Source organism: Phaeodactylum tricornutum, chromosome 19, assembly GCF_000150955.2.
Source record: "Phaeodactylum tricornutum CCAP 1055/1 chromosome 19, whole genome shotgun sequence".
Classification (NCBI taxonomy): domain Eukaryota; phylum Bacillariophyta; class Bacillariophyceae; order Surirellales; family Neidiaceae; genus Phaeodactylum; species Phaeodactylum tricornutum.
The window spans coordinates 518,177-544,391 of record NC_011687.1 but is presented as its reverse complement, the minus strand read 5'-3'; the positions used below and the strand labels follow the sequence as shown (position 1 = coordinate 544,391).

General features: G+C 49.7%; 12 protein-coding genes across 12 annotated transcripts; 7 read left to right on the top strand and 5 right to left on the bottom strand.

Annotated features, from left to right (window-relative positions):
- Nucleotides 1–137: 137 nt before the first annotated feature.
- Nucleotides 138–1,531, bottom strand: PHATRDRAFT_22819 (predicted protein). Its single transcript, XM_002183340.1, is given in 3 exon segments — nt 138–824; nt 844–867; nt 1,521–1,531. The coding sequence occupies 1 exon segment, from the start codon at nt 822–824 to the stop codon at nt 267–269; it is 558 nt and encodes a 185-aa protein (XP_002183376.1). The 5' UTR covers nt 844–867; nt 1,521–1,531; the 3' UTR covers nt 138–266.
- A 676-nt stretch (nt 1,532–2,207) lies between these two features.
- PHATRDRAFT_39448 (predicted protein) lies at nt 2,208–3,008 on the top strand (the record flags this gene model as incomplete). Its single annotated transcript, XM_002183469.1, has 1 exon — nt 2,208–3,008. One exon carries the CDS (start codon nt 2,208–2,210, stop codon nt 3,006–3,008), a length of 801 nt encoding a protein of 266 aa, XP_002183505.1.
- A 105-nt stretch (nt 3,009–3,113) lies between these two features.
- On the bottom strand, nt 3,114–5,728 carry PHATRDRAFT_48873 (predicted protein; the record flags this gene model as incomplete). Its single annotated transcript, XM_002183339.1, has 2 exons — nt 4,868–5,728; nt 3,114–4,730 (listed from the first exon to the last, which is right to left on the bottom strand). Exons 1-2 carry the CDS (start codon nt 5,675–5,677, stop codon nt 3,114–3,116), a joined length of 2,427 nt encoding a protein of 808 aa, XP_002183375.1. The 5' UTR covers nt 5,678–5,728.
- Nucleotides 5,729–9,753: 4,025 nt separating this feature from the next.
- On the bottom strand, nt 9,754–11,073 carry PHATRDRAFT_48871 (predicted protein; the record flags this gene model as incomplete). Its single annotated transcript, XM_002183338.1, has 1 exon — nt 9,754–11,073. Exon 1 carries the CDS (start codon nt 10,690–10,692, stop codon nt 9,754–9,756), a length of 939 nt encoding a protein of 312 aa, XP_002183374.1. The 5' UTR covers nt 10,693–11,073.
- A 478-nt stretch (nt 11,074–11,551) lies between these two features.
- PHATRDRAFT_48870 (predicted protein) lies at nt 11,552–12,840 on the top strand (the record flags this gene model as incomplete). The annotated part of the gene is made up of 2 exons (XM_002183468.1): nt 11,552–11,684; nt 11,810–12,840. 2 exons carry the CDS (start codon nt 11,552–11,554, stop codon nt 12,838–12,840), a joined length of 1,164 nt encoding a protein of 387 aa, XP_002183504.1.
- Nucleotides 12,841–13,691: 851 nt separating this feature from the next.
- PHATRDRAFT_39443 (predicted protein) lies at nt 13,692–14,084 on the bottom strand (the record flags this gene model as incomplete). The annotated part of the gene is made up of 1 exon (XM_002183337.1): nt 13,692–14,084. The coding sequence occupies one exon, from the start codon at nt 14,082–14,084 to the stop codon at nt 13,692–13,694; it is 393 nt and encodes a 130-aa protein (XP_002183373.1).
- A 475-nt stretch (nt 14,085–14,559) lies between these two features.
- On the top strand, nt 14,560–16,757 carry PHATRDRAFT_48869 (predicted protein; the record flags this gene model as incomplete). The annotated part of the gene is made up of 1 exon (XM_002183467.1): nt 14,560–16,757. The coding sequence occupies one exon, from the start codon at nt 14,560–14,562 to the stop codon at nt 16,579–16,581; it is 2,022 nt and encodes a 673-aa protein (XP_002183503.1). The 3' UTR covers nt 16,582–16,757.
- A 567-nt stretch (nt 16,758–17,324) lies between these two features.
- PHATRDRAFT_48868 (predicted protein) lies at nt 17,325–18,681 on the top strand (the record flags this gene model as incomplete). Its single annotated transcript, XM_002183466.1, has 1 exon — nt 17,325–18,681. The coding sequence occupies one exon, from the start codon at nt 17,325–17,327 to the stop codon at nt 18,642–18,644; it is 1,320 nt and encodes a 439-aa protein (XP_002183502.1). The 3' UTR covers nt 18,645–18,681.
- A 460-nt stretch (nt 18,682–19,141) lies between these two features.
- Nucleotides 19,142–20,231, top strand: PHATRDRAFT_48867 (predicted protein; the record flags this gene model as incomplete). The annotated part of the gene is made up of 1 exon (XM_002183465.1): nt 19,142–20,231. One exon carries the CDS (start codon nt 19,142–19,144, stop codon nt 20,126–20,128), a length of 987 nt encoding a protein of 328 aa, XP_002183501.1. The 3' UTR covers nt 20,129–20,231.
- Nucleotides 20,232–20,935: 704 nt separating this feature from the next.
- Nucleotides 20,936–22,113, top strand: PHATRDRAFT_48866 (predicted protein; the record flags this gene model as incomplete). The annotated part of the gene is made up of 4 exons (XM_002183464.1): nt 20,936–21,505; nt 21,588–21,759; nt 21,834–21,907; nt 21,946–22,113. 4 exons carry the CDS (start codon nt 20,936–20,938, stop codon nt 22,111–22,113), a joined length of 984 nt encoding a protein of 327 aa, XP_002183500.1.
- Nucleotides 22,114–22,646: 533 nt separating this feature from the next.
- PHATRDRAFT_39438 (predicted protein) lies at nt 22,647–23,528 on the top strand (the record flags this gene model as incomplete). Its single annotated transcript, XM_002183463.1, has 1 exon — nt 22,647–23,528. One exon carries the CDS (start codon nt 22,647–22,649, stop codon nt 23,526–23,528), a length of 882 nt encoding a protein of 293 aa, XP_002183499.1.
- A 139-nt stretch (nt 23,529–23,667) lies between these two features.
- On the bottom strand, nt 23,668–25,251 carry PHATRDRAFT_48865 (predicted protein; the record flags this gene model as incomplete). The annotated part of the gene is made up of 1 exon (XM_002183336.1): nt 23,668–25,251. Exon 1 carries the CDS (start codon nt 25,168–25,170, stop codon nt 23,668–23,670), a length of 1,503 nt encoding a protein of 500 aa, XP_002183372.1. The 5' UTR covers nt 25,171–25,251.
- Between the last annotated feature and the right edge of the window lie 964 nt (nt 25,252–26,215).

Genomic DNA, 26,215 nt, shown 5'->3' with positions numbered 1-26,215 from the left:
CAACCATACACCTGCTGCTCCGTTCCTGTTTCGCTCTCCAAAACCCTTTTCCGACAAGGTCGTTCGTTCCATCAGTGCCGACTCATAGTCAACGAACACCCCTACAGCAAAACGTACTAAATGAAAGAGTGGCCGCGCACGACTAGTAAACCCAAGATCTATTGGTACACGGCTTTATCTACCCGCGCAAAAGCACGCCACCGACAACGCACATATGTTGGAAATTTTAATGCGCGTGTTCCAGTTGCTTTGGCCACGACGCATGTTTAGAGTTCCTTCTTGGGTTCTTCTTCCACGCTCTTGTTCCCCAAGAAGGAGAGAAAGACGTTGTATCCAATCTGAATCGTATTAATGTACAACAAGCGCTGAGCCGGTGGGACAAAGGCAAAGTTGATGGTGTGGGCAGGCACCCAGACGGCCCAACTCCCCATGACAGCTGTTTTCAGATCCGTCTTGATCTTGGTGGTGTAATCGTCCAGGGACTTTCCCTCCATGAGATTGAGATAGCCAAAGAACATGCAGCCAAAGATGGGATTCCAGATGGTCTGATCGATGGCAACTTTGGAAGCGACCGTCATGGGGGCGGTGCCGGGAAGCTTGGAATCCAAAAATCCGTAAAAGTAGTGTCCGGTGGTTCCGTGCAGGAGGAAACCAAAGGAACCCATGCGGAAGGTACGCATCGGATCGTAGCCTTTGTCGCCTTCTTCAATAAAGCACTGGGCGAGAATGTCCCCGAGCGAGAAGCCGGTCATGGACGTCAAGGCCTTGGTCAAGAGGGGCTGAGCGTCCAGCATGGAGTTGTAACGAGCCCAAAGTCCAGACATGGTACAGACGGAGCCGAAATGTTGCAGTGGGACGGGGACGACACTGTGGCGGATTCCGAAGCAGTAGAGAAAGGAGGAGTAGGTGTGAGAGACGGCATAGGGGACACGTTCGTGCGGTAAACGAGTCGACCCATAAACAGCCTCGTCGGCGTGCATGGAATATTTCTTCTTGTTTGCGTTCGAATTATGTCACCCATCAGATAAAAAGGATTGGAACATACTCAAATAGAACGCAAAAAGGAATTGTTATAGCGTTCAAGAGTAAGAGTTGTCACCCATGCAAGCGTCGGGACGAAGATCTCCATGCGGTGCGTGATCCGTAAGCACGAACGTGCCGTAGGTCCAAACAAGCAACCACAATGAGGAGCCTTCGATCCCGACACTCTTGGCGACTCTCTGTCGCAAATATGAACGCGAGGCCAGACGGTAGGATCTGTTATTTGTCGTCGACGTCGATAATGATTTTGTGGAGATGGTGGATGCCGGAGCGTCACCTGGGATAAACGTCGATCATTGGACATTCCGAGAAATCCGAGAAGATACTTCGTCACGGGAAATCGTGACACCTTTGGTGGCCCTGCCGTGTCGGCAGACCGTTGCCACGCTCCCCGATCCGTTCTGTTTATCGTAAGGATTCGCCCAAACCGGAATGATTTCTCGTGACACACAACGACAACATTGTTGCTCGATGCTTACCTTGGTGGAAGGGACAGGAGAGATGTGTGAGTGTGCTTGTGTGGTGGTTGTGGTGGTGGTGTTACAGTTTACTGTTAGTGGACTAACTGTAAGGCGACGGTACACGAGTCCCCAAAAGGATCTTCGTCGAGAAGCAACCCTGAAGAGACCAAAAGGTGCCCAAACCGAGCGGCTCTTCCTTCTTCAACTTACACAGCATGCGTGTGTTCCGAGACGGGTGTCTGTCTGTCTGTCTGTCTGTCTTCCTTCCCACCCTTTCCTCGTGCCGGCAGCACACGCACACGCCTGCCCACCGACCTATGCATACGACAGCAACTACGACCAGGATGTGACGTTGACTGTTCACACGGATTCGTCCCCGCTCGAGTCGTGTCAAAAAATATAGGTCACGTGTATAGCGTAGTAGAGACAATTTCCAACACCAAAGATGAAAGGCGGCCAGTCCGGACTGTGAAACGCCGAACCGTCCTTCCTCCAACCCTCGACCGGAACCCCTCACACACCGATCCATACGGGATACGGGTAACCAACTCACAGTCCCCTCATGTAGTCTTACAAGTCTCGTCAGATACCGTCACGCTTGGCTTACCTCTGGACCATTCCAATCGTTCCCATCTTTTCTTCTCTGGGAAGGGCAGGAGTCGTTTCGAGCTACACCGGTTGCGTAACGTCCTACTGCTGTCGGTCATGTCGGGTCGAGGTGGCGGACGGGGCGGTCGCGGTGGACGTGGGGGACGCGGCGGGGCCCCTTTGACGGGTGCCAAACTGTTTCTGAAGCGCTCCGCTCAGGAAGCCGGCTTGGACGATCGGAATCTTAATCAATTGCAGGACATTACGCGTCCCCTTCTCTTTCCGACCTACCGGTGGCATACCGAAAAGGCCACGTACGAAGACTCCGAGATCGTCGATCCACCGACACTCGTTCATCCCAAACGAACCGCATCGCAGGTTTATCTCATGAACAAGCAACGCGAATGCCGGGAACGCTTCCACAAATCCGCACACTACGTACAACCATTACCAACGGTCGACGTTGTCCGGTACGGACAAAAGAACCGACACGTGGCGGTGGATGTGGCGGTCCTCGAGTCCATGGGACAACAACACCATCCCTACAAACTCGCAACCGACAGTCGCTACATGCCACCCGAACTCTTTCGCGACTCCCGTCACATGGCCGGCAAACACCCACCAACATACACCGATACCAATACGCGGGTCGAGATATCGGGGGATGATTTGCCTGTGGATACCAACGACGACACGGATAACGTCGTCCAGGACGCGGCGGCGAGCGGTACTACACCCGCCAACGCAACCGCAGCCAACGCCGGAGTCAAGGAGGACGACGAAGAGGACGAGGATCTCGTACTAGAAGAACCAGAAGAGGAAGAAATTGAAGATTATACCATGAACTATTACGAAAGCGACAACGAATCGGGTGGTGATGGTGGTGGCGGAGAAGATGGCGGTGAAGCGACATTCTAAAGTAAGGAATAACAATAAGGATTCAGCGTACGACTTCACGGTTGTCATTCGTGATTTACACCTCGATGTTTGTGGTTCGAAGTTGTCTCCGTTCAGTAGTAAGTGTTATGAGACTACAGAATTCAGTCCCGATTCCGTGCGCTGCGCTTTGGCCAGTCGTGCCTGCTTGCGTAGTTCCGCCATTTCGAACATTGATAGAATAGACGGTACGCACCCACAGTCGCATCGCTTCTTGTGCCGCCTTGGAAAAACTGGAGCCGTGGGTCGAATCGGTAGCGCACCTACTCCAGCACCCGTCGGCAAACAGTACTCGCTGTCTATGTCCGACCCGCTGGTGACTCTCGCTGAGGCTGGCTCCAAGGGTGCCACGCCTCGATGATCCTTTTGCAGTGTAGCCGCAGAATCAGTCCTCTCCGCTAACGACACGGATGGGTCCGTTGAAGCGGTCCTAGGAAGCAACGCAAACGTCGCGCCAATCGCAAGGTGGTCGCTTGGCCATATATCGCTCGGCAACAAATGTCCCCGCGGAATATTTTTGGTGTTCAATTCTCGAAAGCTTTTCGGAACGTACAGCCGGGACAACAATTCCATTCGCTTGGGTTCAAAGAAAATATAATCCAATGTATTGACAAATGAATCCGTCACGTTGGTGAAAGGTATTTCTTCGCCCACCAGATTGTTAGATTCGTCTCGCATCGCGTATGCACTCTCTAAATGAAAGGGACAAGATAGAGATTCGTCCTTGAGCCAATCGATTACGTCCAGCCTTTGCCGTAGCAGATCACTGCCTGGCTGGGTATAGTCCCAGCCCTGTTCCTGTTCTTGTGGCACATTCACGTGGGCAAACAAATCCGGAACGCGCCCGTCTATGGGAACACCCGCCTGTAAGCAGACTTGAAATAGTCGGGTGGCTTGCGTTTTCACCCTCGATGCTGAACTCGTTGGCAGATCACACCACCAGTAGCCTTGCTGACAGCCGTCACATTCGTACACTACCATCTCTTCCGCCAACACGGGAGCATCGTAGCCTTCCAAAATTTGACGTTGTCGAGATTTCTCCTGGACTTTAACGATCTTCCCGTTACAGACCACACACCGGCTCAAGAACGTAGCCGGTTCCAACACGACTCCATGGGTCAGCAACAGATGCACCAAGGCGACTTCCAAATGCGGCAAAACAGAGGGATTCAAGCAGTAAGCCCCGGTGGGACAATCCCGGCGTTGCATGAGTCGCGTCGAAGTCGTCACAAGCGTACGTCTTTCCTCACGGGCGCGATCGAAAAGGGGTATTGTACCGTTGTATTGGGTCCGAGATTTTTCCTCCTTGTCTGTTTCCAGCGCGGCGTCTTGACCCAGAATTCGGAGCCATCGACAGAGTTTATTCAACGTCGCGTCGAGTACGTAGCGAATCCGAGGACTGGCTAGTTCTGAGGTGTTGTTCGTGTCGTTGAGATCCAGAGCCGAAAACGTCTGCTCAAGAACGCTGTGTGTGACCGGTTCGTCGTCATCCTTTGCCTCGTTGTACAATGCTCCGTCATCAGTTGTTTCGCAATCGTTTGTCATGCTTTCGTCTGCCTTACCGTAGCTGTACCATGGTGCTATGCGTTTGGCGTTGATGAATCCTTGTGTCAGGTAGGTATGAGCGGCTCCGTGTGGTCGTGAATTCAAATCCCCGCAAAAAATGAGGGGTTCCTCGGCGTGTTGGAGAAAGGCTCGGGCGCGCTGCAAAATGTAGTGTGCCTGACACATCTAAGGATTGTGCCACGAACGCAGAAGCAGCAAGGGATCCGTGGTAAGACAATGTTGATATTGTTGTTGTACTGGTCTACGGGAGGAACTACCCGCACCCGATACCTTACCTTGACGTATTCAAATCCAGGATTCCAATACAAATGCGCGTTGGCTACTACCACTGTCCTTCCCGAAGTGTCCCGCAGACGTACCAAGAGAGCGGCGTTGCGACGCAGAAACCCCTGTTGGAGACCTTGCAGATGACTGGTAGCACTGGCACTATTACTGGCGTTACCGATACGGCGGTCGTCAGGGACCGAATGCGGCGCGGAGCGGAGCGTGGCGAGATCATCCAAGCGCACAAGTTCGTGTGCGACTATCTGCCAGCGATGGTCGCGTACGTAAACGGCGCAAGCGTCTACACGGCCTCCGGATCCGCCACCAGCTCGGGTACGTGGCGTTTGCCGTCCAGCGGCGTACCCCCACCTTTGCAAGGCGTCGTCCAGATGGACGTCGACTTCTTGCAGACACAAGACATCGATGACGGGCTGTTGCTGTTGGGCCAAGCGCTTGAGGATTGCAAATATACGATCCCTTCGTGCGGTTCGATCAAAGACAACCTTTCGGTAGGATGCGGGCAAGTTGACGTGGGAACGGGGGCTGCAGTAGGCCTCCGCCAGCATGTTCCAAGACACGACGGAAATGGTATGGTTGTTGTTGTTGGCGTTGTCGTCGCTAATGGCGTGGATACCGGTGCGGGGACCAACATTTGTACGGTGTAATGTATTCTTAGCTTCGTCTCCCATGTTCTGTGGAAGAACTGGGGCAAAGACTAGATCGTCGATCCAGGAGACGGACGATTGTGTGGCGTTCTGTGGCGGGCCTTTGCCGTGGTTTCTTCTGGACGCTGCCGACTTTTTCTTTTTCGCTTTTCTCATGTTGTGTGCGTTGAACCTCCGGGGATGGCTCGTTGTCGGTGTTACCGACCTACCTACGTACCCACCGACTAACTCTCGAGATGAATTGATATAAAAGGGACGGTGACAGTCAGGAGATGCAATGGAATGTGTGTATGTGAGAGGGGATTTCAGAGTCCGACCCTTTTGGCACTCGTGACGATTCATCCCTACCCCTATTTGAAACGCCCAGCTCGGATTCGGGACGTCTGGCAACAACCGGTATGCACACAAGTGCCGTTGTCCCCCAACCTCCTCGTGCCGTGTGACCGTAACACTGTCCGTCCTTGTCCGTCAGTCACTGCCCACACTGGCACCGGCAACGACAACAAAATCCAAACAAATTTCAGCTATCACACTCAACAGGAAGAAAAAGCACAACGACGAGTGCCCCCCGTCGGGTTCCGTCCCAACCCCCTGACCAAACCCACACAATCTCCCATTCCAATCCCACAGATCTTCAGTATTACGAACAGACACTGACAGCCGATTCACGGAGTTGTTACTTTTGGTATGAGCGACGCTAGTAGCCATGAGGACGATCCCGTCCATCAGCTCAACGAGGACACCAGTGTCGACGAAGACGATGACGACGAAGAGATCTCCGCAATCCCCGACGACGTGGATGTCGATAGCCTCAGTGAAGACGACGACGAAGACGATCCCACCGGGACGGATCACTTGTACGCACACGATCACTACGACGAAGACAGCTTACCGGCGTACGCCTGTCGCTACTGCGGCATTCACAATCCCGCCTGCGTGGCGCGTTGCGTCGAAACCAACAAATGGCTCTGCAACGCCGCTGTGGGCAGTGGTGGGAGTCATCTCGTACACCATCTGGTCCGGTCCCGATCGAATCAAGTCCAATTGCACCCGCAGTCGCCTCTCGGAGATACCGTGCTCGAGTGCTACAACTGCGCTTCCAAAAACGTCTTTGTCCTAGGCTTCGTCCCCGCGTCGTCCAGTACCGTCGTTGTTCTACTCTGTCGCGTGTGTGTCGAAACCGTTCCGGCACTGAAAGATATGGATTGGGAATTGGCCTCTTGGCATCCCCTCATTCAGGATCGTAAATTCCTGCCGTGGCTCCTGCAAGTGCCTTCGGATAAGCTCCTCCTCCGCGCACGCGATATTTCCACCGCACAAATGACGCGTTTAGAAGAACTCTGGAAGACGGGACGCGACGACGCTAAATATATCGATTTGCACCGGGACGACGCGGCGCCGGAGGAAGAAATGACACCAACCTCGGAACGATACGATGACGGCTACCATTACCAAAACGTCCTCGCCCCGCTCGTCAAGGTAGAAGCCGACTACGACCGCAGTATGAAGGAATCCTTGACAGAAGAATCCATTTCGATTCGATGGGACAAGTCATTGGCCGGCAAACACGTAATCACGTTTTCGTTCCATCGCTTGCAGGCCGAACAATCCCGCATCGTAGTCGGGGATGAATTGCGTCTCAAACTCGGATCTGGGGCGTCCTTCCTTTACGGGAAATCATGGGCCGGGGTAGGATACGTCAAGGATATCATTGACAGTGAAGTGGAGCTGGAGTTACGCTCGAGTGGAGCCGTGCCAGAGAATCTCACGGATGACTTCGTCGTTGAGTATATTTGGAAAAGTACTAGTTACGATCGCATGCAAAACGCACTTAAAACCTTTGCCGTGGACGATACCTCCGTTACGGGTTACATCTACCACAAGATACTGGGCCACCAAGTGGAAGAGCAGAAAATTGCGTCGGCCAAAGTACCCCATAAGGACGAAGAGTTCAGTGTCCCCGGATTACCTGCCTTGAACGAATCACAAAAGGACGCCGTCCAAGCCGTCCTGCAGCGTCCACTCAGTCTCATTCAGGGACCACCCGGGACGGGCAAAACCGTGACCAGTGCCACACTCGTGTACCACCTCACCAAACAGAACATGGGACAGGTACTGGTCACGGCACCATCCAACGTGGCCGTCGATCAATTGACGGAGAAGATTGCTGCCACGGGATTGCGCGTCGTCCGACTCGCCTCCAAAACTCGCGAAGCCACGTCCAGTTCCGTCGATCACTTGTGCTTGCACGTCATGACACCCTTGGCGGCGGGCGACGAATTTCAGAAACTTCAGCGACTCAAGGACGAAATCGGCGAATTGACCGAGCGCGATCAGAAAAAATACCGATCCTTGCGGTCTCGCACGGAACGCGAAATTTTGCAAGCCGCTGATGTCATTTGCTGCACCTGTGTCGGTGCCGGTGATCCACGTCTCAAAAATTTCCGATTCCGCCAAGTACTCATTGACGAGGCCACGCAAGCTATCGAGGCGGAAGCTTTGATTCCGATCGCCATGGGTGCCAAGCAAGTGGTCTTTGTTGGAGATCACTGTCAGCTGGGACCAGTCGTCATGAACAAGGTTGCCGCCAAGGCCGGCTTGACGCAGAGTCTCTTTGAACGTCTCGTGCTGATCGGTAACCGCCCAATCCGCTTGCAGGTACAGTATCGTATGCACCCGGCTTTGTCGGAGTTTCCTTCCAACATGTTCTACGAAGGCAGTCTACAGAACGGTGTGACGGAAGCGGACCGTCAACTTTTGAGCCTACCCGGTTTCACCGGCAAGGAAGACTTTCCTTGGCCAGTTCCCGATCGTCCCATGTTCTTTTATTCCATTACGGGCATGGAAGAAATCTCGGCCTCGGGTACATCGTACTTGAATCGTACCGAGGCGTCGTACGTGGAAAAGGTAGTGACCCATTTACTGCGCATGGGGGTGACCCCGGCACAGATTGGTGTCATCACGCCCTATGATGGCCAAAAGAAGTACGTTTTCGAATACATGCGTCGCGCCGGGCTTTTAGCCAGTGCTCTGTACGAAGCAATCGAAGTGGCTTCGGTGGATGCTTTTCAAGGACGTGAGAAAGACTACATTTTGGTTTCGTGTGTTCGTTCGAGCGAGACACAAGGTATCGGATTCCTCTCCGATCCGCGTCGTTTGAATGTCGCCCTAACTCGTGCCCGACTTGGTGTCATTCTTTTCGGAAATCCTCGTGTTTTGAGCAAGAACCCTCTATGGGCGGCACTTTTATTGCACTTTAAGGAGTACGAATGTTTGGTGGAAGGTCCTCTCAACAATTTGCAATCCAGCTACATGACGTTTGCCCGTCCCAAACGCAGTTTGGCTAGCGATTCCCGATACGCCTTCACGGCTCTAGCACGAGGAGGTTGGGACGGTCGTTGGGAAGACCGCCGCAATGATCGTCCACACAACGCCCCGGGCTTTCGCTCGTCAGGTCATGGCCGAGGCAAAGATCGCCAGTCGGATTCTCGCTTCGATCCGCGCTACGAGACTGGCGGTTTGCCGAATGATCGTGAAGGCAGCGATCCTGCTGGGGGGTTGCCCATTCCCACGTTTGCGCCTTTGCCAAACTACGGTGCCGACGACCTCAGCAGTGTTGGTGGTGACAGTGCTTACGATTCACAATACGGCGGCAGTCGCGCGACGTTCTATTCGCAGCAGAAGGAAGATCGTCGAGGACCAAAGCTGGGCTTTTTTGTTGGAGGGAATAGTGGGAATTATTTCAACAGTGACCAGGGCGACAACGAGAGCTTGAATACTCGTGGGCGCTTCTAAAGCGACGAGTTCAAAACGATGCATCGAGCACTAAGTGTCTTTTTGGTTCCTCCAGGTCCCTGCCGTATTCGGCACAGCAGTTCGGAACGTGTTCCTTGGCGCTCTACAGACGTTGCGCCGCTTTGAATGGGCAAATTGGGACTCCAGAGCAAAAGTTTGTGTTCCAAAAATTGTCTAAAGGAAGCGTTCGCTGCGTCTCAGTAACGCGAAGGGTGAATGGATCACAACACTAAGTCGGGCTGAGTGAGGCCCACTAAAATAAACTGCGTTACGCCAGTTTGTCGAGGGATTTTTGTTTTTGATAATTGGATCGTCCGTACTTTCCATTAGCAATTTTGTTCGTACACCAAAGGGCAACGGAATCCTTTTATTGTGGGAGTACTTCCGGTCAATATATTTCTATAAATTTATCGAACAAATACAATAATAGTGTCAAGTCAAGGTACTACTGTCTCGATGGATACATCACGAGGGAGGTCGACCAACGCCGCAAGAAAGTCTTGCAACTTTTGTTTGGCAGGCAGGTCAAGGTTTTCCGCAAAATCGATAATTTCCTTGTCGCTGGGGAGATCGATACCGGCGATAAAGTCGTTCACATCTTTAGCGGAGGGAAGATCGCTTGAGTTCAGGACTTCCTCCAGATCTCCGCTGGATGAATGATCGAAATCGGCGACGAAACCCTGCAAATCCTTCGTACTTGGAAGGTCGATACTGCTGACCAGGTCCTGCAGTTCCTCTTTCGTCGGGAGCTCGATGCTTTCGATCAAGTCCTGCAATTCTTCATTAGTTGGCGGATCGATTGCTCCAAACCATGCTTCCAAACCGTCCTGGATGGTGAAATTGCTGCCGGAGACCAAATCCTGCAAATCTTGACCGTTGGGCAGCTCGATATCGTAGCCCAAGTCGACTAGCTTTTCCACGGTGGGGAGCTTTACATCATCCCGAATACCCGGATTCTCTCCCAGAGGGAGCGGAATACTGCTCGACAGAAAACCTCGTACGCCGTCGATTGTTGAGATATTTTGCTGAAAAGGTTCCTCTGTAGAGTGTTCGAGAGTCTTGATACTCTTGATAGAATCCGACGGTTGCTCCTCTTCCGTATTGTTCGGCAGAGCGCTCCGAGCAACATTTTGGTATCTTAACCGCTTGCCCAATTGACGGCGACGAGAAGAAGCAGACGGTTCCAATGTCCCGAGGTCTTGCCTATTGCGAATACGCAGTGTCGATGCGGTCGTCGATGAAGCGTTCTGCTGGACCAATGCCAGAGCGAGCGCCAGTGCCAGAGCTGCTGCCGTGACAAGGGCTACCACTGGTCGGCGCTGCATCGAGGTAGAACTATCAGTGGTGATAGTGTACGTCTCTCTTTGTGCATTCATAATTCAAAAGGCTTCGAGTTCGATCTACAGCAGCTTTTATGTCCAAGGTCGTCTCGAAATCCGTGGACGGATTTTGACAGTCCCGTCTTTTTTTGTACGATTGACGAATTTGACCTGATTGGATTCTCCATAGTCCATCGTTCGTATTTTACACCAGACTGCGGGTTCCGTCGCATCAGTATTCTGTTTACAACGGTGTCTCGTCATTCCACTATTATACGTTTCTTTTTGGATTGGAGACTCTGCCGTGCGTTGCACACACCAAAGCTCGATTTGCGAGAACGTTCACACGGTTCCAATCCCTGGCGCGCAGTAGCCTACATAACGGTAACTCTATTCCGTACCAGTATTCGAATTTTCCTTTTCCGTGAACACTTTTTATAGGCTTTTGTAGGATCACTTGTTGAGTCGCAGGGGATCAGCTCAGCTCAGATCCGGCCTCGTTCGACGGTTTTCGTCATGGCCACGGCGATGCGCAGAACCCATAACGACATTTTCTGGAGATACTACAACTACATTGTCCGATGTCCGCAAACGAGATATTCCCATCTGAATTATGGGGAATCAATATCGAAAACTTCCATTTATTACTTGCAGTACATTTCCAATGGGCCCGATTTCCCCATAGTTGTCTAGGTTCGTCCAAGCCTTCACAGTCATTGTCGTTCTAAAAATGACTTATTCGTGCCGTGCTCTACGGTGTGATGCGCACAAGTGCCTCACGTTTCTCGGTTCCCTTTCTTGGCGGACGAGTCTCGTCAATTGCGTCTACTCCAACAAAGAAGACTGTTTCGCACTCGGCAACGACAGTCATCACACAAGGAATAACAATACACAACCGGCCGGTTGATCCAGTAACATGTTGAACGGAACCAAAACAGAGGTTCTTCCTCCCGGAGTTGGCCGGGTGCCACTCTGGTGGATGGAAATCACGCCCCATTATGTTCTCGATCGCGCCGAAGATTTGGCTCGCAAGGCAAGCAACGTACAAAGTCACTGCTAATGGGCTTGCACTTTTTGGATACCGCAAAGAGAGGGGCAATACTGCTTCATTGCTTTTGAAACCAAAGCTACTGCCGCGAACGTCACCAATGCTCTGGCTCTCATTCCCACACAGCCTTACTCACACTCTCTTTTTCCCAATCTATCGCACAGGAAACAGAAGCGCAAATGTCCGTCTTGTTCGAGCATCTTGCCGCCATGGAAGACGCGGGATACTTGGATGAAAACGGTAGGCCCAAGTTGGGACCGGACGGAAAGCCTCTCGGGTGGGGAAACAATGGTTGGGCGGGACGCCAGGGTGGCACGGACGTCGGCACCGGCGGCCAGTCGGGCAGCGGCGGAGGCCGAAACTTTAAATCCGGCGGTGCCTTTCTTGATCCCAAATTGTTTGGCATTCCAGAGAGTCATCCGGATTACCAGGCGTACTTGACTGGTGCCAAACTGCCCCCAGGATACTTGGAAATGTTGGAAAAGTACAAAAAGGGGGAATTGAACAGTGATTTCGCCAACAATTTGAAACAGACCAATTTTGGAAACTACGGTCGCCAGGCCGAAACTCCCGAGTTTAAACCAGCCTGGGCATGCATGAAACTACGTTCCACCAATCAAGGATCGATGATTCGCAAGGGCCAGTACGACGATTCCCCATCCAAGGTCGTGAACCGACTTCGTTCGGTGGAAGCCGCTGACGTTGCTGAACCGCCTCTACGAGAGGATTCTACTTTGGTGTCGGTACAACCGGATTCTCCAAACTTGTCACAGTCGCAAACTATTGCTCCGGAAGTTTGCTTTGAGCAACAGTCGACCATGACTAGTGACATTCGGACCTTGGTTCAAGAAAATACAGAGTCTATCCAAGAATCGACCCCCGAGTCGAGCAAATCATCCACCCAACAATACAGTCACGGTGACTACTACAACGCCAAACCAAATAATGCTGGTATTGTAGCTCCCGCATCGGAGGAGATTCCTGACAAAGACTTCGAAGAAATTTATGAAGAGGTATCAGATGAGGAAGACGACTGCAATGACGAAGGATACGACAAGCCTGATCAAGGCTCCTCCGGGCTAGGTAATCTTACTGATCTACAAGCCATTCTCGCTGAGAAACAGGCAGAGTTGCGTCGCCTTCAGGGTCTACTGTAAAATCCTTTTTGTTTAAATCTGGCAGCCAGAGCATATATGCACGTACTTCTTCTTTCTACAACAGATTGCGTTTCGTACTTCATGTACTTGAGAAAACGATTTGCTGCGAACAGAAAGCAATTCCGGATGCGGAGTAGACGCTTAGACGTAAGATGAATGAAATCTTGTAGCCGAGACTTTAATGTATCAATGACTAGATAGGAATCCCCAAGGCACCGACAGTTCACGACGCGAATCAAATCCGGAAGTCATTCCGAAACACATATGCAATGAAGCGTTTGCATACAATTTACAAAATCGAGCTGTTGAAACTGAAGACGATCACTAAAGGCTTGCAAGCATTGAGTCGTTGTTCTTTAAAGACCTGTCATTGAATGTGCTCAATGTGCCCAAGCATCAGGAGGACTTGCCTTTTGCCAGGGATCGAGAGCCGATTGGCTCCATCTCCGATGGATGAATTTAAGCAGCAAGAGCAATCTTTCTTCTATGTGCTTTGTGTAAGACGCCATGGTCATATATTGAGCAAGATAAAACCTATGCGACTAGTCGAAAGCCCAGCGGCCACTATTTGCCCACAGAATCAACTTCGCTCGCACAATATGGCTGGCGGCGCGGCGCATCAACCAAAATAATAAAATGAAAAGAGCGGGGAAGCCCTTAGGAGAGAAGCATCGTTAATTTACGTGTTCGTTTTGCGAACGGACTATTGAAAGACTTCAAAATACTTGTTACGTATCGGGCAGTCGCTTAACTGTCAGTATATTTTTAAAGTAACTTAACTAAAAACATCTTTTTACCACACGATTCAAACGTATAGCAATTGCTTTGTGACTCTGCCGAAGATCTCCTTTTTAACTTTCCACAGGTTTGATGCCGCCGATGGGCCGCGCAATCTCCTTTCCGGACTTCATTGCTTCTCCTTTTTTTGTAATCTTGACATTCGATTCCTTTGTCCAGCTCGGCTTTTCAAAAGCCAAACTTGAGCCTGCACCTCCATGGGGGAGTGAGGTGATGGGTTTGGCCAAGTCCTGCGATGGATGCACCTTTTGGCTTACGGTTCCAGTCCATTCTGGCTTCTCAAAGGGTCCGTCTTCCTTCTGGTGGGGAAGATTGGTGATTGGAGATGCCAAGTCACCGCCTTTCATCTGGTCGGCTCGTCCTGTAGCACGTAGGGCCGGCCCATTCTTGGCCCAGCTGGGCTTTTCCCAGCTTAGATCGCGTTCTTCTTCATCATAGTTCGGCATGGTTGCTTGAAATGAGCTTGAAATGAGATTTTGTGGGTAAAGACGCTCTCAGCTAAGATGTGAAATCGTTGGAAAACAGTGCTGGTGGACGAGATCCTTTCCCTCCCAGGATTGAATGTAGAAGACTAGTAGAACCTGCTACGAAAGGTGAATGACCGAGACACGACAGGTCATTGGATAACAAAGTGAGCATGGGCGTGCGCCCTATTCACTACATATTGAATAACGACGATAACGCCAAAGGATGTTATTTATTCTCGTTCACAAAACTGATAATAGTTTAAGCTTAGATACCAGCACGTTAGAATCTGACAGGGCCCTGTCTTGTCATACAGAAAAGTTAATATGGAAAAAGAGGGACCAAAAGTGATAATGACCGAATGGCTTAAATAGTAGTACCACGGTACGCAAAAAAGTGCCGTTTCGGCTCGATAGCTATTTCTCACCATAGCGAAAACGAGACTTGGAGTTCACCATGAGCGATGACGACGAAGAAAGCGGGCGGGCGGACATCTCGACATTTCCGCGTTTTGATGACAAGTTAGCACCTCCTCGCCCCTTCCTTGTACCGTCTTTTGATGGTGAAATAGTGGAAATATTGCCGTCCGAAAAGGCGAACCGCAAAATCAGATTCGACGAAACAGTCCACATTTGCGAGATCGAGAATCGTTTTGCATACGGAGACTACCCTGCAGATGACGAGGAAGGAAGCTACGAGATCGAAATTGTGGATGAGAACGACGACGAAGCTGATTTTTATTTGGAAATTGTTGACGGCGAGGTGTACTATGTTTTCGAAACCGAGGATGATATTAGCGTTGAGGATGACAGCTACGAAACAGAGGATGAAGATGACGCCGAGTCGAATGACGGTCCAATCCAGTCGCTTCAGCTAGCTATTGCTAATATGCAGATTCCAGACTTCGATGGAGATGTGTGTGTTATGGCGGACAATGTCGAAATTGAAAAAGTTGGAGAAGACGACAATGGATACTCGGAAGACAGTTTAGGAGAGAGTCAGCACCCGACTATTGAAGAAATCAATATAAAAGATACAGACGAAGTAATCGAGTTGGAAGAAAATAACGGAGAATACGAAGAGAAGGTTGCTAGTAAGATCGTTTCTCTCAGTATTCACACGAAGGAAGAACCACTGTCTTCGCTGGATAGTTCAATTCGCATTCCGACTGCAGCAACACCAGATATTAACCTGAAAACCGACACTTTAGAAGCAAGAGTTCAAGATGAAGACCTCATGAACAATACTGACGCAATTGAAATTTTCATAGGAAAGAAAGGACCAATAGCCGCTGCGCAGCTAGAGGAAGCTGGGCAGTCAATTTCAGGATCTGATCATGAAAAAGCAAACGAGAATAACGATACGCCGATTTCACCTCAAGCTGGCGTTGCACCAGGGGCTACCGCATCACCACTTTCCAGTATCAGATGCCCTGTTCTCGCCACTCCCAACCATACCCCAAAACGCTCTATAGGTGCTGATGCTCCCGACTCACCTGTCAAGGGAATCCCTCCCGCAAGCCCAGTCAAATCCATCCTTCGCGCTTGTCCTGAGAGCCCTCGGAAAGCACCGAAGAAGAAGCCCAAGGCAAGAGAGGTATCAACAAAGAGGGAAAAAACCTTTACGAAGACATACGTCCGCGCTGAGACGTTCGACGGCGAACACCGTGTTTACAGCTGGGCAAAGCCGGACTGGACGCAAGAAACGAAGCTGAAGTCGACTGGCCTTGGCGACCGTATTCGCAACGGTGGCAATTTGGCTAATCCCATTACCTTTCCAAAGAAGAAACCAGCAAATGCTGATCTGGTTGAGGAAGAGTATGAACAAGTCAACAAAGAAGAGCTTATTCGACGCATCAAAGATGGTCATAGCGCCCCTGGAGTCAAGCTGCCTCGATACCTACGAGGACAGAGCAAACTGAAAATTAGCGTTCACGGTGCAAGGATTCGCGACGGAGGAGATCTTGTCAAGCCAGTCACCATGGCAACGACGACTAAAAAATCCTATGAGTTCCAGAAGCCTGAATGGACTCAAAAGAAGCTGAATGAAACGGAAATTGGAAAGAAAGTGAAATCAGGGGCTGACATGCAACAGCCAGTAACAATGGCTACGACACAGAAAAAGTACAGTTGGGAAAAGCCAAGCTGGACAAAGCAGCGCAGTCTTCGTAGTCTAGGAAGTTCGGATGGCGAAGAAGCGGCGTCGGAAATAGAAAAGAAGATATACACTTGGGAGAAGCCAAGGTGGGCAAAAGAAAAGGTTCTAGGAACGACGGGGAAAATAAGAAAAATACAGGATGGCGGCGATATTGTGAAACCAATTACGTTTCCAGAAGGCAAAGGGGATGGAATCAACCAAGAAGTTCGGCCAGAACTTGTGCTGAGGCCAAGCAAGAAGGGAATACATGCGAGGCATGGCGAAAAGCTTGAACGGCCCATTACTGTTTTACCTGACCTCGCAAAGTGTAAGCACACATGAAGAATTGTGCCATTTCGATTTTTTCCTATCCAAGCTCGTGCGTTTGCCATTCACTATGTACTCTACCCATCGACGAGAGTTATAAGTTACATTCATTTGTTTTGTAAGGAGACCAACAGGCCCAATCAGTAGCATAGGTTGACAAAGTCCTAATTCTTGCACGGGCGAAAAGCAAGTCTCCCTTTCTCGGAAAATAGAACTGACCCAAAATGAAGAAGATGGAGTCTTCAAATTTGGTGAGGAAAACGGGGCTGTGCAAGTCTCGTTGTCGCCTACAAAGTAAACCTTACTAACTGTAAATATGAATTCTTTGTCGGATCTTGTAATCGTATGGGAAATGTGTTAGTTGTTGGTTTTGAAAAGGATGATGTTGCATGTGGTGACTAGATTTATTTACATGAAATGTAGAGGCTTGCGTTCTATATACCTTGACTGTGCGAATCAGGTCTGATAGTCATGTGGACCTAATGTAACGGGTTTGAGAGAATTTAACTTATAGAAACGCTTTTGACACCTTTTGCTAAATTTAGGGTACTAGTATAGAGCGCCAAAAGATCCTCTGGGTGTTTTGTTTGAATTTTAATTATCGTTTTGGTCAAAATTAGTCATTGATGACTAAATTTGATTCGAGGCTGTGGCATCACATTCTTCCGGCATTTCTCACCACTTCCTCAGGTCTTCATTTGCACTTCAGCCTTCCTTTATTTGCGGCTCCTTTGAAGAACAAACCTTTTCAAGCCACTATGAGCGATCGTCCAGGTGACTGGCTTGGCGGCTATGGCCCTAGCAATTCTCCTCTCATAGAGAAACATCATGGGGGTACGGGACCAACCAGTCCAAAGAAAAAGCTGATGAGTAGCTGGACTTTGGGTAAGGAATCACTTAACGCGATTCCCAATTTCGAGAAGTCATCGACTAGCGGTGTTGCGGAGAATAAAGCGATAGAGACAGACAAAGAGGATGAGGAAACTATCGCTGTTGACGATGGTGGTGAGGAAGAAGAGGAAGTCGTAGTGGAGGAGTTGGAAGAGGACATCAGTGAACGTGTAATCGAGTACTCAGAAAGTGAAGCCTCTGAAGATAGCAACGACGATCTCGAAGAGGAAATCGAACTCCTGGCGAGTGCAATCAAGCCTTCGGTGCACCGTGGGAAAAGTTTTGATAGCGACGATGATTGTTTTGAAGCTTTGCCTCCACCAATTGAAATTCCGAACGCACTCCGGCCCGTGCACCTGCGAACACCTGAAGTGACGAACAAGACTTTCCTCGCGGATTCGTTGCAGTCGTCGGACGAAGAGACCAGCGAAGAAGAGAGCGACTTGGACGAATCTAAGCACGAGACGCATGCATCTACACTTCGTCCTTCAGTGGGAGGAGAACAACCGCCAGCTCGCAGCTCCGAGCTATATCTCAAGCATTCTGATGCCTTGGAAAAAAACGAATCGAAGCAAAAACATAAAATGTCCCAAAATGAGGCAAGCGTCACAACTCCAGCCTCTATTGAAACTTCACTTCGACTGACAACTTTACGCGGCCGGTCTTTCGAGGGCCCTGATCCGCCCAGGACGAATTCACCTAGGAGAGGGTACCGACCAACACCAACCTGCGCCGTAGAGGGCCACGACAGTGGGAAACGACAATTTACCACCTCTATTCGCCCTGCTACGGAACGCGGACACTCTTTTGATGATAGCAACAAGGAAATTTCTCCAACGAACCCACGTCGCGGTACCCGCCCGGCATTGAGACAAACTACACAAGACATTGCTGGCAGTGAGGTGGCCGAGAACTGCAATCGCGACGAAGGTCAAATGGTAGCTGAACAATTAGAGCCAGTGCAAGCCTCCGATGCCTATATTAGAGAAAATAAGGTTCATCAGGCAAAGAACATTCCTCCGCAGACTGCGACCAACCATGTCAAGCGCAATGCCAGTGGAAATGCTGAGATATCGTGGGAAAAGCCTTCTTGGACAAAATCAACACTACGAGCCACCAGAAAAGGCGAACAACTCAAAAGCGAGGGAAATTTGGCAGCACCAATTACCAAGGTTAGAGAATTATAACGGTGAAGGGCTAGATTTCCGGAGGCTTACCCGAGTGGAAAAAGTGGCTGCAAAACAAACCAAAAAACAAGATGAAGTCTGGAGGCCAGGCTGATTACTGATGGTGCGGAGTTTACAGTCCACACTTGAGGTTCTCAATCAGACTGAGCCAATATTCCCAGACAAATTTCATTAATGCAAAGAATTGGTCCTTCTAAATTTAGTCAATTTTGTCATCGCGACGAGTTGCAAAATTATGTAGAAAAAAATGCGCTTACGTTACTATAAATAGATTCTTTTCGCTTTGCATCCATTTCGGAGAAAAAGTGTGTGAAAAATGTCAGGCAAATGTTTTAGCTCAAATGCTATGAGCCATGAAGACTTCGACAGCAAAAGATGAAAAGGCTCGTCCCATATGTTGCCACTAGCGTGAGATTTGAAAATCTTGTTGGGAGCGATCTTATATTCCTTGGTCAACAAGATCGGGGAGCAGAAGTCATTATGACTTGTACCACCAAATGACCCTTCGTCTCGGTCTTGCACGCTATCTTGACGCTCGAACCCGATCAAAGACATCTAGTCTCACTATTCGACAGAGATACGACGTAAAAGCATACTATACAATGACAGAGGCCAACGAGGAAAGAGCCAAGCAGGATGCCAAATATGGATTCAAATCGCCAGAGGAGAATCGTCAAAAATTTGAACAGAAAGAATGGCGCAACAAAGCATTCCAGGGCGTATCTCCTATGGATTTCGCGATGCAACAACGTCTCCGAGACAAGGAGCGTAAGGAAAAGGAGGCCCAGGCCAAAGCAGCTATGTACCGTTATCAGGGAAAACCAAGTGACGATGCAATTACCTTAAGGCGTAAGGAACAGCATGACCGTGAGAAGATGGCAAAAGAAACGGCCCGTGAGACAAAGTCGAACTTAAAAGATGTTCTCATCACGGAGACCGCGGAGTCTGCGTCTCGCAAAGAGCATTTTGATCGAGACAACCAGTGGAAGGAAACAGGCCGTACTACACGTTCCAACCTCAAAGACGTTAATATGAGTGGTGCTGCTTTCGAAACCGAAATTAGGAAGGAGCAGCATCAGCGTGATCAAGGATATAAGGCCACTGCCCGGGAAACGCGAGAGGGTCTCAAAGATGTTCTCATCACGGAGACCGCGGAGTCTGCGTCTCGCAAGGAGCACTTTGATCGAGATAACCAGTGGAAGGAAACAGGCCGTACTACGCGTTCCAACCTCAAGGATGTCAACATGGCTGTTCCTTCATTTGAGACCGATGTCCGTAAGGAGCAGCATACACGTGATCAAGGATATAAGGCTACACAGCGTGATACCCGAGACAACTTGCGCCACTATGATGATACTGCCGAGGACGTCATCACTAGTGTTCGCAAGGATCAGCATATGCGTGAGCAGGGGGCGAAAGCAACCGCCAAGCAGACCAAGGATTCACTGAAAGACGTCAACATGGCTGCCGCCGTCTTCATGTAGTACAATCGTGTATAGCTATTGTGCCCTTCCTAGTTTGTCTATCATTTCGAATCGTACACAGAGCAATTCTTCCGTTCTAATAATATATCAAAATGTCTTTGCTTGTTGTCCCGAATTTACAGTTAGACTCTAGCTAGACATTCTCATTGACAACTCTCAAGCGGATATGTACTTACAGTAAGTACACGGCTGTACAGAACACTCGCTAACAATTCTGTGGCCTCATTGTGCTGCAACGCACGTAAAGATCTCCTCTAAAGGCAAACTCAGACTGTAAGTTAGCCATTCAAAATATCTGTCAGGCATGGAGATTGGATTCCAGGAAGTGGAATACTAATTTTCCAACCTACGACAGTGAGAAACACACCTTACAATGAAACTAGCAATTAAAGGGATTTTTTCCATCATTTATTGTCGATGCTTTTCATGCTGCATAGTTTTGTCACAACCACGCACTCGACAAGAAATACAGGGTTTTAGAAAACAAAGCCAAAAGTGCTTTGCTGTTACAGTTGGAGCAAACTGCTTTTCGGCACCTGCAACAAAGTGCGGGGGTGCCGAGTCAGTAAATGCTATTTTCACATTTATGCAACGCCCGATAAAGAGCCAGGATGTATTTTTTCTCACATAGCGTAATTTTCACCCCTGGTCATCCCAAATGGTGAATTTTCTCATAAAATAACAGCTTTTTAACTGTAATAAACAGCGCAGCCTGAACCTTTTTCCTTCTTTCCACGGTTGCCTCACCACTTTACTAGCCGAAAATGGCAGCGTTCATTTTCGTTCATCCATAGCAGAATCGACCACATGAGCCACGATTCTTTAGAACGAGCGTTGGCGGATTTTGAAATGCTAATAGCCGCTTATCCCGATGAAATTCGTAGTTTCACCCAAGATAATACTGCCGCGTTTCCGCTGCGCATTGCGCTGCAGCTATCTCCTACAGCACATTGTGACCTTCAAATCTCAGAGGGATATCCCGTTGAATCCAATTTACAAGTCACTTCTTATCGATCTAATCCGGAGGAAAAAGGTCGCATGGAGGCCGTCTTGTCAGCAATACGAGGGACATCCGAAGAGTGCCTCGAAAACCAAGTTGAAGGCGCATTTGCTTGCTGTGCGGCTGGGTTAGAGGCTTGGAAGCACACCAAAGAAGGTCATAGAGTCTTGGAGGGCGTCAGCAGTTTGAACATAGCTAGAAATCAAACAGCCGAAGCGAGGACGCTTTTTCGATGGATCATCGGAGAACCTCTGATAGATCGCAAGTCGACCTTTCTCGCTCATGCTTGTCGAGTCACATCTGAAGCTGATGTGCGGCAAGCCTTGCACCAGTTGTTGGATGGAAATTCCAAGCTCCAGCGGTCGTCTCACAATATGGTAAGTGACGTTGTTGTGTGTGACGATAATGGATAGCACCAATTGATTCTGCGTAGAAGATCGTCTCAACGGTGTCGATCAGTTTGCGTATCGTCTTACCGAAACTATTTCAGACGGAACAAGAGTCTCCAAGCACGACAACGATGATGACGGCGAATATGGAGCCGGCTCCAAGCTAGCGCATCTGCTACAAGTGCGTGACGAAAAAGACGTGGTGGTTTTGGTTGCTAGGTGGTTTGGAGGTGTTCATCTGGGTACGTGCTGGTTGTTATTTTTGTTACCATAGCTCTGAAGACTCTCAACTATACATACACGACCTTGCTTTCAGGACCAAAACGCTTTGCGCACATTTCGAATGCAGCTCGTGATCTGCTTGAAACCTGTCACAAAACCGAATGGAAAGTGTCTTACCGGTGAGCTCTTCCGCTAGAAACTGCAAGTATGGCGTCTACCTTGCATTGTTGGGAAATGCCTTTGTCGTTCCCTGTCTTGATAGTGTAATGGATCAACGCGACGCCTGTATCAATACCACGGATAGCAGCGCAATGGCAGTGCACGAACTGTCACTGGCAATGGAAGGGGGCTGCGAAGTCCTTGGCGGACGCTAACATAATCCACCAGAAATCCAAGGTATCCGACCATGACCATCTACTTTAATGACTATTTTAAAGCTATTGGTGTCCACATTGCTATTAGGGACGGTGCCGTATGTTCTGTTAACAGGTACGTGAACCATTTGCCCGTCATAATGGTCAAGAATCAAACCGATGACGTGCTCCGCTCTATGGGTCCTTGTGCTGACATCGGCTTCTCAGAGTCAAGATTTGGTCGCAATGTCTCTCAAGTAGCTGGTTTTTCCCATCAAACCGCGCCAGCCCTGTACATAGTGTTTGTACATAACGGTCGAAAAAACGTACCTACGATATATCGGGAACTCTCCCTCGCAATGCCAATCGAAGAACCCGGCTCACTGTACTTGAGCAGTGGCATTGATTCCGAAAGGTTCTAGTGACAGTCACTCTACATTTTCATGGCTGCGCAGTCGACTCCTTGAACCTCGCACCACCCATCGTGAATCCGCCGGCATCTTTCTCCTTTGGCTCATTAGAATTCCACCCGTCAAACAGCCAAACCCTCTCACATGTCCACAAGCAAACGTTCTTTGCCAACCTCGACGGTGGATTCCATTGCTCAAAAGAAAGCGAAAAGCTCTCCTCCTTCTACCGTCCACAGCAGCTGCGACGAGCTCGATACTGAGGAGGAGGATTCATTGCCCGAATTTTCTCAAACCGCATTTCGAATTTTGCCTACGACACGCACCCGCCCTTCGGATGGAACGCAATCTCCATTGAGAGTCTCAACCCCTACACCATTGCTACCGTCAAGTCCGGCGGATTCTGAAGTACAAGTGCTTAGTCCAAGCTTGTTTCGACGTCCAGTCGCGCTCACACCGAGCGGTAATGGACTTTCCTCCCGACGCACTCGCGCTGAAATGAACGACTTCGATAGCGATGAAATCGTACTAATGGGAACCATCCGTGTTACAGATACGTTGCCGCACATGCGTCCACACTGTTCAATGTATCCGCTCTCCATAGATCCCGAACAATTCTGCAAATTTTGTTATTGCTACATCTGCGATGACTTGGCGACCAATTGCAAGATGTGGGAGGGTGGTCATTGCTTTGCCACTGACCAAGGATCCGACGCGACGTATTGGTGGTCTCTTCGCTACGACCGCAAGAAACAGAGACATAAGCTAGGCGGTGTCACTTCACGACAAGCCAAGGTTACTGCTCATACAGCAACCGTATCCACACGGAGAGTGACCACGACATCGCCGCCAGAAAACGTTCATTTTCAGCGAAAACGCCAAGCAGTTATGTTGCTCGACCAGTCGATAGCACACGATGGTGTATTGGCGAGTACCTTGTCTTCGCCCAATGTGGTTCATTGGATAGGCTTCTTATGTGTAGGAGTTTTGGGGCTTCTGCTACTTCCCACCCGAGACAGCTTGAAGTGAGAAAGCCAATGAGGCGTTCTTTTGTCTCTCTGTGGTAACATGAGACTAGATTGAACACATACAGTCCGTTCGTCCTAGCTAATCACGAATGTACAGAATAATGCAAGTTTAGAAAAAGTGCTACATTCCGCTGCTGATTCTACGACACCGCAGACTTTGGCGGGTCATCCAAGTTCGCCAAGTTTCGAATGACCAGTACCCACGAATGTTCGCACGGTAAAATGTCAGGCGTCAATGACGGTAGTTGAATTGTCATGCCCGAGCTCCCACTGGTTCCTCGCAAGCCCGTCCACGGTAACGTTGGCTGCCACGAAGATGACGCCGATGATAGCCCGAGGAACTCTACTGTTGTGTCCTGCGTCGGTGCGGGACGTTCCAATGACAACAGACTAGCCGACGGCCACTTAGTAAAGTGCACATACAAACGATCCGGGCGGCGAGTGTAGAATACAGAAGATGCCGTTTCATTTTGACAGTGTCTCCACGGTGTCGTTTCGTAAATAGCCTCCCCATTCACCTTTAGCCACGCACCAATACCTAAAAGTCTGTCCTCGAAAATCGGATGAATTGTGCCGTCCGCGGCCGGTCCAATATTCAACAACATGTTGCCATTGTACGCCACAACTTGCACTAAGGAGTGTACTAGTTCTGGTACCGTCATGTAGTCTTCCCACGTAGCGTTGCGGTTGTAGCCCCACGAAGACTTATCTATCGTCAGGGCGTTCTCCCACTTTTTCGGTTGTAACGAATCGGGGTTGTAGCGATCTGTGCAGGTCAAGAAGCCTCCGTGCCGGCATAACGTATCTTGTCCCCAGCGATCGTTCCAGATTGCCGTGTCGGCGACCGGACTCGACGTGGCGTACCAATGCAAGAATTCACGAGCTTTCCAGTACGACGAAGGCGCCTCCCACTCACCGTCGCTCCAGATCAATTCCGGCTCGTAGCGGTTGACCAAATCGTAGAGTTCGGCTCCCGTTTTTAGATCGACAAAGTGCTGAGTTGTGAAATTGTTCGCCTTGTCCACATGGTACAATGGATTGAACCACTCGTAAAGACTGTGATAGAGCCCAAATTTCAGCACTTTGGATGTGTGTGGAGAAGTAACGTTCTTGACGGCCACGGCGAGATCCCCTAGCAAATCACGGCGAGGTCCGATATCCAGAGCGTTCCAATTCCAAGTCGTTGGTATAGCAGTCGAGTTCCAGTTGCAGTAGCCTTCGTGGTGCTTACTCGTCAATACGACATACTGAGCTCCCGCCTTGGCGAACAGATCAGCCCAGGTATCGGGCTGGTAGAACTCGGCCGTAAAGCGGTGGGCGTAATCAGGGTACGCAAAATTGGCCCGCTCCGTTTTCTCAACAAAGTCCTGGTAGGCCGGATTGCCCCATTTGTCCCGCCAATACGAACCGAACCATTCGGAACCATATGCTGGGACCGAAAAGACTCCCCAGTGGATGAAGACTCCAAATTTAGCTTGATCGTACCACACGGGAAGCGGACGTTGATCGAGATCGTCCCAGGATGGAACCGCGTCTTCCGCTTGCTGCCCTTGTTGGACGTAAGCACCCGTCACCAAATGCCGCATGAAAGCAAACAATAGAGAAAGCGGGACAACATACTTTCGTACAGGAGACATCGTCATCGTGGGGATGATTGCACTGGAATAGTCAGGCACAGAAATGCAGCACGAAAAAGAACCTTACAGCCCTCGAGTTACGGTCAATACTCCACGCACTATTGGTCAAAGACAACATGTTGCAGAAAGCAGAGCATCGCTCCCTGTCAAAAACACGGCAAAAAATCCAATGTAAGATCTCGACACCCACTATAATAAACCCTATCGAATCCAGAACCCTGGCAGTAAACTCTGATTTTGTTTCACAGTCAGTGTCACAGTCAGTCTTGTCGGATGCGAGACACGAAAGAGGGCGTGGACGACAGGTTGAGAAAATTCCTTCATTTGAAATGCGTGCACGCGCGCTGTCCGTGAATCGACTTACAGTCAATGTCACCTAACCATCCACAACACGTTCCGCGTGAACGAGAATTTTGGACAGAAAAAACATTGGACAGAAAAAATAGTGAACAAACGGAGCGGAAACATCGCGTGGCATCGTTGTCCTAAAGGTTTTGGAAAAGTTGTTGCGTGAAGGAATCACGAAGGCTTGAAGGACAAGTTTCAAAGAACGGGGGGAAAGGCCGCATTGATCCAACGCCAAAAACGTATCGAAGCGTGGGGCCTAGCAACACCTTTCGCACAGACGAGTCGAAGCGTTGCGCACTGGTGTCGGTCAGCTGACTTGAGCAAGATGATGGCTCTGCGTGAAAAGGCTGCTACAAATGTGAGCCGGAAACCTACGAAAATGTTGCGTTTCGTTGCCCTGATATTGTGGCTCTGCGTTGGGCTTGCTGCCTATTTCGTCTTGATTTATATACAAGTTTCCCCTCCTACTCCGTTGCTTCACTTAACTTTAGATTGCGCTGATAGGACGGACCCTTGTCTCAAAGAAGAATTTCTTCTTGGATTACCAAAATTGGTAAAAGAACCAGCGAGCGGCTACCATACGGTCGAAGGGCATCGAAAAATTGATGTATCTAAAGACCAAGACTCGTTAGGGTTAGGATCAATCAAGCAAAACAATGTTGTCGGATCAAGGATACCAGCAGATAGGAAACCAAGGGAACGA

Excerpts from the sequence above, each read along its gene's own strand:
- PHATRDRAFT_22819 (XM_002183340.1), bottom strand. The coding sequence starts at position 824 with ATGTCTGGACTTTGGGCTCGTTACAACTCCATGCTGGACGCTCAGCCC.